This window comes from Saprolegnia parasitica (genome assembly GCF_000151545.1).
Source record: "Saprolegnia parasitica CBS 223.65 unplaced genomic scaffold supercont2.25, whole genome shotgun sequence".
NCBI classification, from domain to species: domain Eukaryota; phylum Oomycota; class Saprolegniomycetes; order Saprolegniales; family Saprolegniaceae; genus Saprolegnia; species Saprolegnia parasitica.
In genome coordinates, this window is record NW_012156419.1 from 59,222 (window position 1) to 72,232 (window position 13,011).

General features: G+C 54.9%; 8 protein-coding genes across 8 annotated transcripts; 3 read left to right on the forward strand and 5 right to left on the reverse strand.

The window, feature by feature from the left end:
- Nucleotides 1–222: 222 nt before the first annotated feature.
- On the reverse strand, nucleotides 223–912 carry SPRG_20194 (hypothetical protein; the record flags this gene model as incomplete). The annotated part of the gene is made up of 1 exon (XM_012345796.1): nucleotides 223–912. One exon carries the CDS (start codon nucleotides 910–912, stop codon nucleotides 223–225), a length of 690 nt encoding a protein of 229 aa, XP_012201186.1.
- A 546-nt stretch (nucleotides 913–1,458) lies between these two features.
- SPRG_20195 (hypothetical protein) lies at nucleotides 1,459–2,070 on the reverse strand (the record flags this gene model as incomplete). The annotated part of the gene is made up of 2 exons (XM_012345797.1): nucleotides 1,459–1,808; nucleotides 1,857–2,070. The coding sequence occupies 2 exons, from the start codon at nucleotides 2,068–2,070 to the stop codon at nucleotides 1,459–1,461; spliced, it is 564 nt and encodes a 187-aa protein (XP_012201187.1).
- A 624-nt stretch (nucleotides 2,071–2,694) lies between these two features.
- Nucleotides 2,695–2,936, reverse strand: SPRG_20197 (hypothetical protein; the record flags this gene model as incomplete). Its single annotated transcript, XM_012345798.1, has 2 exons — nucleotides 2,695–2,784; nucleotides 2,835–2,936. Coding segments are annotated over 2 exons (192 nt in total), but the record flags the coding sequence as incomplete, so codon positions are not given.
- Nucleotides 2,937–3,286: 350 nt separating this feature from the next.
- SPRG_20198 (hypothetical protein) lies at nucleotides 3,287–3,989 on the reverse strand (the record flags this gene model as incomplete). The annotated part of the gene is made up of 5 exons (XM_012345799.1): nucleotides 3,287–3,399; nucleotides 3,458–3,524; nucleotides 3,568–3,663; nucleotides 3,703–3,804; nucleotides 3,867–3,989. Coding segments are annotated over 5 exons (501 nt in total), but the record flags the coding sequence as incomplete, so codon positions are not given.
- A 717-nt stretch (nucleotides 3,990–4,706) lies between these two features.
- Nucleotides 4,707–6,401, forward strand: SPRG_06761 (bifunctional dihydrofolate reductase-thymidylate synthase 2). The gene is made up of 5 exons (XM_012345767.1): nucleotides 4,707–5,355; nucleotides 5,407–5,582; nucleotides 5,633–5,829; nucleotides 5,873–5,949; nucleotides 6,000–6,401. Exons 1-5 carry the CDS (start codon nucleotides 4,714–4,716, stop codon nucleotides 6,306–6,308), a joined length of 1,401 nt encoding a protein of 466 aa, XP_012201157.1. The 5' UTR covers nucleotides 4,707–4,713; the 3' UTR covers nucleotides 6,309–6,401.
- A 185-nt stretch (nucleotides 6,402–6,586) lies between these two features.
- On the reverse strand, nucleotides 6,587–7,988 carry SPRG_20199 (hypothetical protein; the record flags this gene model as incomplete). The annotated part of the gene is made up of 5 exons (XM_012345800.1): nucleotides 6,587–7,296; nucleotides 7,348–7,369; nucleotides 7,417–7,754; nucleotides 7,806–7,911; nucleotides 7,974–7,988. 5 exons carry the CDS (start codon nucleotides 7,986–7,988, stop codon nucleotides 6,587–6,589), a joined length of 1,191 nt encoding a protein of 396 aa, XP_012201190.1.
- Nucleotides 7,989–8,886: 898 nt separating this feature from the next.
- On the forward strand, nucleotides 8,887–10,078 carry SPRG_20200 (hypothetical protein; the record flags this gene model as incomplete). Its single annotated transcript, XM_012345801.1, has 4 exons — nucleotides 8,887–9,087; nucleotides 9,131–9,444; nucleotides 9,508–9,571; nucleotides 9,638–10,078. 4 exons carry the CDS (start codon nucleotides 8,887–8,889, stop codon nucleotides 10,076–10,078), a joined length of 1,020 nt encoding a protein of 339 aa, XP_012201191.1.
- Nucleotides 10,079–10,254: 176 nt separating this feature from the next.
- On the forward strand, nucleotides 10,255–13,009 carry SPRG_20201 (hypothetical protein; the record flags this gene model as incomplete). The annotated part of the gene is made up of 9 exons (XM_012345802.1): nucleotides 10,255–10,368; nucleotides 10,414–10,616; nucleotides 10,666–10,939; nucleotides 10,997–11,153; nucleotides 11,208–11,276; nucleotides 11,324–11,578; nucleotides 11,627–12,285; nucleotides 12,334–12,435; nucleotides 12,482–13,009. 9 exons carry the CDS (start codon nucleotides 10,255–10,257, stop codon nucleotides 13,007–13,009), a joined length of 2,361 nt encoding a protein of 786 aa, XP_012201192.1.
- Nucleotides 13,010–13,011: the final 2 nt, after the last annotated feature.

Sequence of the window (13,011 nt, forward strand, 5' to 3'; positions counted from 1 at the left end):
CTACGGTTGGTTTCGCTTGCGGAACGGCTGGAAAAACGCAGAATTTGTCCACTCACTACTCATGCACCACAGCAAGGCTGTGGCGGATCGGAGAACGAAAAAATGTCACGCACGAGTCATTTCCGATGCATTATATCATACATATCGCAGTCGCATTCGCCATCCTTCAAAACCGTAGGTAAAAGGCAATATCTCGCACAGCACTCGCAAATGTGGGAGGAGCTAATCGCGTGATAGCTTGGGCGTCAGCGAAATCGACACAACGCTGCCGATGACGCGGGGGACCATATCTTGGTTGCGGTCACAGTAAAGCAGGCTCGCAACGCACACTTGCTGGAGCACAAGTCGCGCATCTGAAAGCGAGTCTCCAGTCTTGTCCATGTCGATACTCAACTGGACGACTTTGCCCGTGACCAAATCGGACCGAACGGTCGCGATGAGATGGTCTTTGAAGCCGGCCTCTCGCGCGAACTGAGCATAGCCGAACTGCTGTGATATGGTGCCCTCCAAAGATGTGTCGCCGGGGGTATCCTCGACAACGCTTTCTTTTGGCGTCGTGTCCAGTTTATCGTCGTGAGCCGACTCGGTGCTGCTGATGGTCTTGATCGGGGTGCGCTTTAGTCGATTCTCCTCCTTGAGTAGCAGCCACTTTCTGTATTGGTTGGTTCGTTTGACGAGCGCCTCGGACGCGATCTCATGCACACGCTGGCGACCACGGTACGAAGCTTGAATCGCAGCCACAGACGTGAGCGAATCACTGGGTACTGTGGCTTGTTTTAGTACTTCTTGCATCCCTGTAGTGTTGATGGGTGAGTTGGATGATGTTTTTGGCTCCTTCATTCGTGCCGCTTTTGCGTTCCATGCCTTCAGCATCGCCTTCTGCTCCGTCCGAGTCATGGCAGCAAACTCCATCAAGGCTAAATATATGGCGTTTAGTTTTTTGTTGTGCTTGCTTGGAACGAATAAAACCACCTCACACCAATTAGTGCACACAGCGTGTTATGACGTGAAGCTAAATCACAAAACCGTTTGCGATCAAAGCTTGCCTGGGCCAACTGCATCCCCAACACCTCGCAAGATGCGTTCGCAAGCTGCGCGACCACCGGGGCCGTTGAGCGTCTCGTCGTTGCACACATGAGCGTCAGGGCTGCCCGAGCAGAGATGAAAGGCCGCGATCGCCAGTTTTGGGTGCCTGGTAAAGTTCTGGGCCGCGGCGATATTGTCGACGGTGGCTTCGTCGATTGCTGTTTCGGCTAGAATCCGGCCGGCAAGGAATTTGTGCTCGCCATCACCTGTCATGCGGGCATTCGCTTTGACCTTGTGTGCTTTTTCAAGCCGCACGACCTTTTGTTCGGGCGTCTCGCTAGCCTTCTCGTCACATAAGACTAAGACATCTTAAATCTGGAGAAATGTAAACGCGGTGTGTACATATTTCTTTCAGTGTCTAGTGAATGTGTCTCACATTCGGCGCAATGTCTGGATCGGTTGACTCTCGGGGCTGAATTCGGTCCAACCGCGGTGTCGAACCCACGCGCGAACGCGAAAGCAATACCACGACAGCGCTGAGAGGTTGGGGACGACGCACGTTCGGCTGGGGAGCCTGTCGTCCACGAGCGCCCACGCTCCTCTCGTGGCGGTGCCGGTGCCAAGCTGGTCAAGCGGACTATACGTCGGAAGCGGGCACATGTGCACCTCAAAGTGCTCTTTCATATCATGGCGGCTATTCACGTCCACTTGGTCCATCCACGTAAGCGTTAGCGAGTACGATGTCTTGGCGACGGCAACTGGAGGCGTCGGCGGCAAGAACGCTATGACGTTTAGCGTAATGTGACTTTGTTACCACAAAGTGGATGTACCGTGCGTCCAAAAGGCCAGTGATGGTGCTCCATACTCACCCCATCCGAGAGCATTTCTCGCCCGGATGCGAAAACTATAGGGCGTCCCCACGGCAAGATCCGGGACGTGCACGGACGAAAACTCAACCGGGATCGAGTTCGACACAGTGATCCAGGGTGCTGTATGGTCCACTTCGGCACCCGAAAGTAGACTTGACGCGACGCGCTCGCGCATCTCTTGGCGCTGAAGCTCGTACGTGAGCACGACAAAGCCATTGCAGCGCGGTGCAGACCACGTTATGTCCATTGTTGTCTGAGATCGCGCGAGCATCGTGACATCGACGGGGCCCTCGGGCGCAGCACCTATGAGCTAATGAGTGAAGAGAAATTTTGGCTCAAGCTACCCTCGGTGTAAAAAACCGGGCTGATTGCGCAGTTGGCGAGGGTTTCCCATGATGGTTCACCAAGGGGTACAAAAGCATAGTGTGGGCGCACTTGAAATTGGAACGCGGTCGCGGGCACGAGGCCTTGTACGCAGTAGCGCTGGCCGTGGATGGTAGATGATACCAGGAGCCAGTCCTGCGCACCCACGAACCGGTACGAAAGCTCGTACATGTCGATGCCATACGGCGAGTAGGGCTTGGGCCATATTAATGTCAGCGACGTTGACGACCTTTCAACCATTTTGGGCGCGTCTAGCCGATGTCTCGTCTCAACGATAAGAGTGGATGATCATACCATTTGTGCAAATCCCATCGCTTACGTCGCCAGCGTCCGACCATCCTGACGCGTTGGCTGCCTTCAAGCGAAAAAAATAGACGCATCCTGGCGTGAGCCCTGATGCAACGAACTCGAGGAATCCGTCGCTTTTAAGATCTAGCTTCGTTGGGTCGCCAACCCAGAGCTGCGTCCACGCGCCGTCTACCGCTTTGACGTCCATGAGAGACATCTATACGAGCTCGACGTTTGGTGACAACTCAATGTGAGGCAGAGATTTACGAAAGCATCTGTCGTGCTAAGGTTGATAGAGCCCGTGCGTTGAACGAGCACAGCAAGCTTTTGAATTTCCAATCCATTGGGTTCAGGCACAGGTAGTAGCATCTACGTTTTAACAACAAATGTCAGTCCACTTACAGGAAACGGGGCGTTGACTTTGATGAATTTGTCGGCTACACTTGTCACACGTGGGGCTTTGGGAGCTGTAGGTACGGACGCTGCAAAACATCAATAAATGCTGTGGTTTTGGAGGTGACACTGCGTCGTACGTGCAGTTGTCGCGAAGAGGTGGAACTGTCACGGCTCCATCCGGCAGCGTTGCCAGCTTGCACCGTAATAACGTATAAGGTGGCGGGCACAAGGTTCTTCACGACGAAGTTGGTCCCGCTGCAGACAGTGCTGCTTGGCTCAATCGCAGTCTCGAGCTTCCACTGAACTTTATACTGCAGTATTGGCGCGGGCATGGTTGTTGATCGTCGGGCTGGCACGACACCGGGCTCCCAGCTCAAGTGCAAGTTTGAAGGCTCGCTCAAGACACACGCCAACCGCGCTGGGGGAGGCGGGGCCCCTAGTTAGCAACACATTTCGTTTACTCTGGACTCAGTCTGCTCTAGTGTGAACCAAACCTTGAAGCAACGTTTGGATCGCTTCGGAAGGAAACTCTTGAACGACATCGTACGGCAGCATGCGGTCCTAACGGAACGAGGTTAAAACATAGCATATCAACAAAACACACGTGGCCGGGACGTTTCGCGGCGTCGTGACGTAAGAGCTGCTCCACACACGTCTGGTTGCCGAACATGACGGCCGTGTGCAATGGGGTTGATTGCGTCTGCAAAGAAATGATGGAGGTACAAGAGCGGCGCAATACCGTGGCCGGGACGTTTACATCGGCACCTGCGCGGATAAGGCGCGCCATGATACGGCCGTCAGGTTGGCTGGCAGCTGCATGCATCGCTGTGTATCCTAGCACCTACATCCCGATCGTCAAGGTTTTGCCATTAGCGCGCGCGGCAAAGCTGCCCGCCAATGTACCGTGTGGGTGCGGTCGATGGGAAGCCCAGCGCGAACAAAGAGCTCGACACGGCTCTCGAGACCTTCACCCGCAGACTCGATAAAGTCATCGACAAGCCATTGTAGCGAAATAGGGTCGTGCATGCGTTTGTGAATGCCCTCTAGTGTTAGAGGCAGCCGCTTGGTCTTCTCAAGTGGCGCTAGCGTCTGTTTTGGTTACGCTACACGCTGCGGTCAAGGCAATAGAGAGAAGGTTGGTGTACCCGCTGCATGACCTTGCGCGGTTGGCGCGCAGCCTTTTGGTCCAGCACAATATGCCGCAGCATGTGCGTCGCTGACGTCGAGTTGGTGTCCATGATAATCTAAAATTACCTTGGCCCTTGAGCGTCTCTTCATTTCGTTAGGTCTGGGAGGGTTAGCCGGGCTACACTACTGTAACGTAGCCGGATAATCCGCCTGCGGCAATTATGAAAAATTGGACAGAAAATCAAAAAGCGCGTTCAGATTCCTTTGGTGGACCCTGCGTTGCGATACTGCGTTGTATTAATACCCAACGTTAATGCCTGAAATTAGCATAAGCTTACTAGTACTACATTGTAGAACACCAGAGAACTTCATAGTAGTTCAGGGAAATTTGATCCATGGCCAGTGAATTCGTAGTGTACGTATTCGTAGCTCATTGGCACTTGAGGCGGCAATATAATTTACACATTCGCCCTGAGAGACCCGACGTTGTACGATTTGACGCTCCTCGACGTTGGACTAACGTTACACGAACCTTGGAGCCAACCACAACTAGACGCCCCGAGCACTGATTGGCTGATTTCGTCTGGTAATCTTGGCGGGGCTCAGTTTCGAATCGGCGGTCATGGTGGAGCTAAGCATGATCGTTGCTGTCGCGCGGGCCACAAACGGCATCGGCATCAAGGGCCAGCTGCCGTGGCGCCTCGCGGGCGACCTCAAGCGCTTTCGTGAGCTTACGACGTCGACGGCCGACGCAACCAAGCAGAACGCCGTCGTGATGGGCCGCAAAACTTGGGAGTCGCTGCCACTTAAGCACCGCCCCCTGCCTGGGCGCGTCAACGTCGTGCTCTCGCGCAACCCCGCAGTCCGCGCAGCGCTCTCAGCGCAGACAGGAGTTCTTGCCGCCGGGAACCTTGACGAAGCTCTCGGCGCTCTCACTGGCGTCGAGCATGTTTTCATCATCGGCGGCCAGAGTTTGTATGAAGAAGCCGCACAGCACCCGCGCTGCACACGTGCGTACCTCACGCTAGTTGATGGCGAGTACGAGTGCGATGCGTTCTTCCCCAAGTCGCTTGCATCGTGCGGCTTTGCTGAAACGTCGGTGTCGCCGGTTCAAATTGAGAAGGACATTTCGTTTCAGTACATCCAGCTAGACCGCAAGCACGAGGAGCTGCAGTATCTCGAGCTCATTCAAAAGATTCTCGACGAAGGTGTGCACAAGGGCGACCGCACAGGCACGGGCACGATCTCGCTCTTTGGCGCACAGGTGTCTCTCCTTGGTTGACGTCGCTCAAAGTCTCACCTCGAGTGGTTGTAGATGCGCTTCAGTTTGCGCCACGACGTATTTCCCTTACTGACAACGAAACGCGTCTTCTGGAAAGGTGTCGCTGAGGAGCTGCTTTGGTTCATCAGCGGCGACACGAATGCCAAGACCCTGCAGGACAAGGGCATCAAGATTTGGGACGGCAACGGCTCGCGCGAGTTCCTTGACAAGCACGTGGCAGCATATTTGTGTATTAATGTTCCTCAACGCCGTCGCGTAGGCTCGGTCTCACACACCGCGAAGCTGGTGATCTTGGGCCTGTCTACGGCTTTCAGTGGCGCCACTTTGGTGCCAAGTACGTCGACATGTACACCGACTACACGGGTCAAGGTGTCGATCAGCTCGCGGACGTCATCCACAAGATCAAGCACTCACCGAACGACCGCCGGATTCTCCTCTCGGCGTGGAACCCATCGGGTGTGTGCATTCTTTGTTGCATTTTTGCTCATATAGACGACAGACCTGGGGCTCATGGCACTGCCGCCGTGTCACATGTTTTGCCAGTTTTACGTCGCAAACGGTGAGCTTTCATGCCAGGTGCAGTATGCGATGCCTTGTCATTGTGGGGTTCAAAATAGTGTTTTTAGATGTACCAGCGATCGGCTGACATGGGTCTCGGCGTACCCTTTAATATTGCGAGCTACGCACTCTTGACGCGCATGATTGCGCAGGTGTGCGGCTTGAAAGCTGGTGACTTTATCCACGTGATTGGCGACGCACACGTGTACTCTAACCACGTCGAGCCGCTCCAAGAGCAATTGAAGCGGACGCCCTCTCCGTTCCCGATGCTCAAGATTAACCCAGCCAAGATGGACATCGACAAGTTCACTTTCGATGATTTTACGATTGAAGGCTACACACCCCAGAAGACGATCAAGATGGAGATGGCCATCTAGAGAAGCTGCCAGAAAACGGGGCCTGAAATGACGCACTTTGAAATCCTGCAGCACATAGTCTTGAATCCATTGCACTGTATGACCGTACTATCAATGCCTTGGTGGTAGGCTCATTTCCTCGTGGGACGAGACTCCCTCCACCGCACGGCGGGGCAAGCGACAGCTATATGCGACTCTATGTTGCCCGGATCTTCGTTGACATTTTTCGTGGGTTGCGGCTCAAGTACCGGTAGTTGGATTATATTTTAGCTGCAAGACAACTACTGGTATGCTACGAACTAGGACCGCTTGGCGTCGCGCACCTTCTCGTAAGCCGCAGCAAGAAGTGCTGGTCCGAGACCAAGGAGGTACACAAAGGCGTAGGCAAAGAATGTACCAGCGTGCACCGGGTGGTCCATATCCAGCATTGCCTTGGCCCAAATGTGCTCATAATAGTGCACGACGACACCCAGGGAGACCAAGACGTGCACGGCACCCGCAACTTGAACCTTGATCGGTGCTGCGCAAAAGAGGAAGAGGACACTTGTGCCAGAGTGCACAAGGAAGAATCCAAGCATTAGGAGCTGCAAGAGGATGTAGCCGCTGGGGCTGCTCGTCTGGAGACTGCGAAAAACGTCCGTATCAAGCACGACGGACGACGCACCAACAGCCCCAAAGAAGCACATGGCGAGGAAATTGAGGACAAGGACGACGTGTTGCGCTTGGATGCGACGCTGGAGGCTGCGGACAAAAATCGCGACGACGTATATAGGTGGTGCCATGAGCACGCCAACGACGACGACGGTTGCAGATGTCGCATGCGAGTCACCGACGATCGGCGCGACGTTGGAGCGAATGTTTTCGTGTGACTGTAGTAGCGCGTTCTTGCCTTGAGCAACAGCGGCAGCGACGTCTTCAGGCACGCGAATGACGGAGCGGGCCTTGGCAAGCGCAGCTTTGAGCTCTGGACGCATCTCGCCAAGGTCGTTGCTGCGCGCTGCTAGGTAGTCTGCGAGCAGTGGATGGGCAAGGTGATCAAGTGCTTCGTTGTGGACCGCACTTAACGCCTTGTGCTCGTCTTTCTACGAACCCACATGTGTCAGGAAGTATAGACTGATGACACACGTACAAGATGCTCGTAGGAGGCTAGCATCTCGCCGACGTCGTCGCGATATTTAATGACATCTTGTTGCAGAGAGAGGCCACGTGCAATCTCTCTTGCGAGTTCTGACTTCAGCAGATCGACGGCTTCTTGGTGCTCGCGCAGCTCGGCTGACATGGTAGCCTGCGCGGCCTTGTGAACGCTGACCTCTTTTTCCACGCTCTCACGTCTCTCAACTTCCTGTGCGAGAGCTGCAATGTGCTGTCGTTTGTACTCGGTGAGTGCTTGCTGAGCCTTCACACATGTACGCGCCTCTTCCAAGAGCTTCGTCTCGGCCATTTGGGCCAACTCATCGGCCCGCTTGACTAAAGTGGCCCATCTCTTATACATTCGCGACGAGAAAGAGAAAAGCTCACCTTTGGCCGTGAGATCTTTGATTTCTTCCATATGAAGATCCGACGCGGTCTCACAGGCGGTCACGGCGCTCTGGGTGGTTGCGAGTCGGTCGGTGAGCGACGCGATCTGAGCGATGTCTTCCGGCAAAGAAACACACGCCGATGCGGGCACGACACCGCCTTCAATACCGACTGCAGCTTCATCAGCCACTGCAGTCAAGACACGAAGCCAGACAAGAAGAGTCACGCAACGGACGCGCATCGCAAAATCTCAAGCTGATGCTGGAATAGATCTGCGTTCTACTTTTACGACAAACGCCCACCGTTCAACGGCCCCAAGATCGGTTTCTCCACATTTACAGTTCGTTGGTACCAGCGGTTTCGCCTCTTGCGTTGCCACGATCCCTTCGCGGTGGTAAGTGCACCGCACAGGGGTGGATAGGTGAGTGCACACCCGCCTTTTCCTCCCAGTACTCTCCTCGCTTATCCCTCCTCGCTTATCCCGTGCTTGAAGCCGGCGCCTGTTTGCACTCGCGTGGTTAACCGTGCTAGAACCGGTACCGTGGAAACACGTAGGGAAGCATCGCGGATCCACGCACAACTGTGCCACCCTATAGTCTCTGCTGTCTAGGCCTGTGTGCAATCGACGGAGTAAGTCGCAATCACCTGCCGCAGTGTTATGCGGGCCATTGCAGTGGTTTACTACAGACGTAGAGAACGCTAAAGATATGTGAAATGTCCGAAACTCTACGTCCCTTAAATGAAAGTACTTCATACAAGAGATAGCGAGAGGCCGGTTGCTTAGCGAGCAGAGGGGCTTTAATCCTCTCCTCCTTCGATGTCGCTTCATTATCAAGACAAATGCGAATGGTTCAAGTCGCACCGACTAAATTGATGAAGCCAACTGCCTACGTTTCTACTGCTAGCACTCAAACGGCAAATGTCAACCTATTTGACAAGTGGCGAAAACCCGACAACGGAGGACCACCAGTTCCACCAGCTGCTATGCTGTGCTAACAGTATTTTGAAGTCTGAAATCGTGAATGGTGTGAGTGATTTAACGGACCAATCAGAGCGCAGTGTCCTATCACCATTTCGCAAGATGGACGCGACGACGGAGAAGCGGTGGCTGACCGACGGCGAGAAAGACGGCGAGCATATTGCGATCGTGAGCTACCCACGGTCTGGCAACTCGCTTATGCGCGGTCTTCTCGAGAGCGTCACAGGCATCTATACGGGCTGCGACACCCAGCCCGACCGCAGCTTGAGCGTTGAGCTCCAAAACTATGGCATGAAGGGCGAGGTACCAAAACTATATTCCCCTGCGTCAACTTATGCAAACGCAGGGCGTCGTCGACGAGTCCGTGTGGTTCGTCAAGTCTCATTACCCTGAACGATCTGGCTATAAGCCCGTGGCTGTGCACAAGGCAATTCTTGTCGTGCGCAATCCTTGGGACGCAATCAACTCGTACTTCAACATGACGTTGACCAACAGCCACAACAAGAGCGTCCACGACTCCCAATACGATCGCTTCGCGGAGCGCTGGGACAAGATGATCCAAAACGAGATCCAAGTTTGGATCCGGTTTCACCAGTATTGGACAACGCGCGTCGACATACCGATCATGGTCGTGCGCTACGAGGACCTCATGGTCAATCGGTAGGTTGCACAAAGCCGTGACTCAATTCTTATATCGGCTCATGACGCCTTGATGGACGCTAGGCGGGAGTCGCTACACCGAGTGTGCAAGTTCATTCTGGGAAAAGAGCCCAAGGACTCGCTTTGGGTACGACGTGACTTGCGGTGTTGATGACTGAAGGGCACGACGTAATTGATGCTCAATATCGTATAGGAAACAGAGTGGGGCGAGCGAATCACATCCGTCATCGCTGCAGACGACGCGGGGCCGTACAAGCCACGCAGTGGCAAAATCGGCGCGTCCTTTCGGCATTACTCGCCAAGCCAGTTTCAGCATTTGTTGACAACAGCGCGGCCACTACTACGCCAATTTGGCTATGACACGGAGACGCAGAATTTCCCCGAGACAATCCCCCTACCGAACCGCCAGGTGAAGCCTGGCAAGTGTGATGCCAAGCCGCTCGTTCTGTCGGCTGACGGCCTCGAGCTGCGCGGTCGCAACGACTCTTTCGGTCGGCTCTCGACATGGTTTCGCAAGACGCTACTGGATCCTGTCGTCGCAAGCGACGGCACGGAGCTGAACATGGACGAGGTACTCGCCGCTCGGGACCGGAAGCGCCAGAAGGACGAAATGGACGTGCTGTTGGCCAAATAGACACTAACCTAGAGAATTTAAGTGCTTTTATTTGTGGGAAACAAGCCAATCAGAGAGGTTTAATGCGCACCCATCTCAGGTCGGATGCTTGGATTGGCCGCCGACCAGCCAGTGAGCGAGGACGAAGAAAGATCTGCAGCTGGCAAGAAGCATTTCCGATTTGGACGGGGAAAGATATGGAAGGACAGCGAATCCGCAGCTTCTCGCTGGACGCCGACGAGCATTCCCACGCGTACACGCCGTTCTTGCCCGTGAGCAGCGCGACGCCGAACCGTCTCGGCACCTTCAATGTATGTGCTATGACGCCCCTCTCGACGAATAGTGACGTTGGGTAGGGTGTCTACGTGCCCTGCCTCCTCAACATCATCGGCGTCATCTTGTTCCTGCGCCTCGGCTGGGCAATCGGTCAAGCGGGTGTACTCGGTATGCTTGGTATTTTCGTCATCGCCGAGGCGCAGGCGGTGCTCACTGTCCTTGCGGCGAGCGCGATTGCGAGCAACGGCAGCATGCGCGGTGGCGGCTCGTACTATCTCATCAGGTTCTACCATCCGAGCATGCGAGTGTGAGGGATATTTACATGTGTCTAGTCGATCGCTGGGACCCGAGTTTGGCGGCGCCATCGGGCTGCAATTCTACATTTTGTATGCATCCGGCGTAGCCATGTACCTGGTCGGCCTCGCAGAAGAAGTGCAACAGACGTGGCTTGTGCATGCTACGTGGGAAAAGCACCACGTCATCATTTCTATCGCTGCCATTGCACTGCTTTCGGTGGCAGCGATCGCCCTCCTCGGCGCGCATGCATTCGCCAAGGTTAATCAGTACCTCTTTGTCGTTCAGTTTGCCTGTATTGCCTATGGCGCGGTACGATGCCTCTACCATCTACCATCGTCATCAGTGATGAGAACTGTGGCCTGCTAGGTGGAAATTTGCCTTGCAAAGCCCCATACCTTGGCAAGCGGCGGGCAAGTCACGGGTCCATCGATGAACACGATGCGGGACAATCTGTATGCCAACTACACAAATGAGCGCGATGCTTGTGGGCTCGGTCAAACGTGCAACTTTGGCGCTGTCTTTGGTATTGTTCAGCCCCAAAATCATGTCCCATGACAGACACGGTGACGCTACGTAGCTGTCGTGTTCCCGCTCGCGACTGGATTCATGGAAGGTCTCAACCTATCGGGTGACCTCAAGCATCCTGGTAGGACCTCGACATTACAAATACGTTCATAATGTGCGTTGATGTAGGCAAAAGCATCCCTGTTGGCAGCTTGGCAGCGATTGGAACGGCGTGTGTCATCTACATCTCGCTTATTCTTCTCTTCGGGAGCTCGTTTCCTGGCGCGACGTTGCGAACCAACTATACTTTTTTTCAAGAAGTCAGTGCCTCGCCGCTTGTCGTCGTCACGGGGCTTCTCGTATCGTGCTACACGTCCGGGCTCGGTGCACTCTTTGGCGCCTCGCGCATTCTTCAGGCAATCGCCCGCGATTCGCTCTTTCCAGGTTTTTCCGTCTCCATCTTGACAGATTAACGGGTGGCACATGCGTTAGGTATGCGCTGGCTCAAACAAGGCTCGGCCGTCGGCGATGAGCCTCAAGCCGCAGTGCTCTGCACGACACTTCTCTCGTTTCTCTTCATTTTGGTCGGCGACCTCGACGTGCTCGCTCCTATTTGCACGTCCTTCTTTTGCCTCGCGTACGCTGCCGTAAACTTTACGGCCTTTGCGCTGCAGATCTCTGGCGTACCCAACTTCCGACCGACATTCCGTGGTAGCGCGTGGCCGCTCTCTCTTGCGGGTGTCGCCTTGAACCTTGGAGTCATGGTCTATCTGAACGCGCTATACGCGGCCGAAACGCTACTCGTGCTGAGCGTCCTTTTTGGCTACCTCTACATTGTGTCCCCGTCGGCCGGCGTTGGCTGGGGTAGCCTCTCGCAAGCTCTCTTATACCACCAGGTACGCAAGTATTTACTGCGGCTGGATAGCCGAAAAGACCACTGCAAATACTGGCGGCCGTCCCTTCTGCACGTGCCCGCCAGTATGTCAGCGCACAGTGTCTTTTTTTGCAATTGGCTAAAAAAAGGCGGCCTCTACCTCGTGGGTGACGTTGTTCTTGGTACCGTCACCATATCAACTGTCGCGACGACCCGGAACAAGTACATGCAATGGCTCGCATACCTCGAGACGCACCACATCAAGGCAATTCCACGGGTACCTTCGACTGCTCCGTTCGCTTCTCTCTTATCGTGCAAGGAATAGGTGCTTGTTGCCCCGTCGTTGCGGGACGGATACCGCAGCCTTCTGCAGCTTGGCGGTCTCGGCGGCATGGACGTCAACACACTCGTGTTGGACTGGACACTGGTACATATGCAGCACTTCAGCACATTTTAGCGCGCCAGTGGTGTAGGGACCGGACCTCGCCGCCGTCACGTCAGACGCACTCGTCTTGCAGAAGAATGTGGTGGTCCTGCGCCACGGCGACCGACTTTCGCTACTCAGCGATAAGGCACCGTGTGCCATGACGATTGACGTTTGGCTTATGACGGACGACGCACTGCAGCACGTTACACTCATGCTGCAACTCGCGCATGTGCTCAAGGCAGCCGCGCCGTGGAAGCGGGCATCGATCCGCCTCCTGCGCGTCGGTGGTGACGACAGCCAACAGGCACTTTTGGACCTTGCTGACGACTTGCGCATTGATGTCCGGCCCGAAAACGCGATAGTGCTGCCCCGCGGCCCCACGCAAGACTTACAGCACGTCCTCCTAGCGCACTCGAGCAATGCGGGTCTTGTCCTACTCGCACTGCCCTCACAAGGGCTTGCAACGAGCATGGACGCGGTCCTCGCGGCGATGGACGCTATCACAGTCAACCTGCCGCCCACGATGCTCGTCCACTGCGCTCAGGAAAATGGTGTCATCACGACATGCATCTAGCC

Coding starts and splice junctions, on each gene's coding strand:
- SPRG_06761 (XM_012345767.1), top strand. CDS start 4,714: ATGGTGGAGCTAAGCATGATCGTTGCTGTCGCGCGGGCCACAAACGGC. Junction 5,583..5,632: donor TCGCGCGAGTTCCTTGACAA/GCACGTGGCAGC, acceptor GCCGTCGCGTAG/GCTCGGTCTCACACACCGCG. Junction 5,950..5,999: donor ACGGTGAGCTTTCATGCCAG/GTGCAGTATGCG, acceptor TAGTGTTTTTAG/ATGTACCAGCGATCGGCTGA.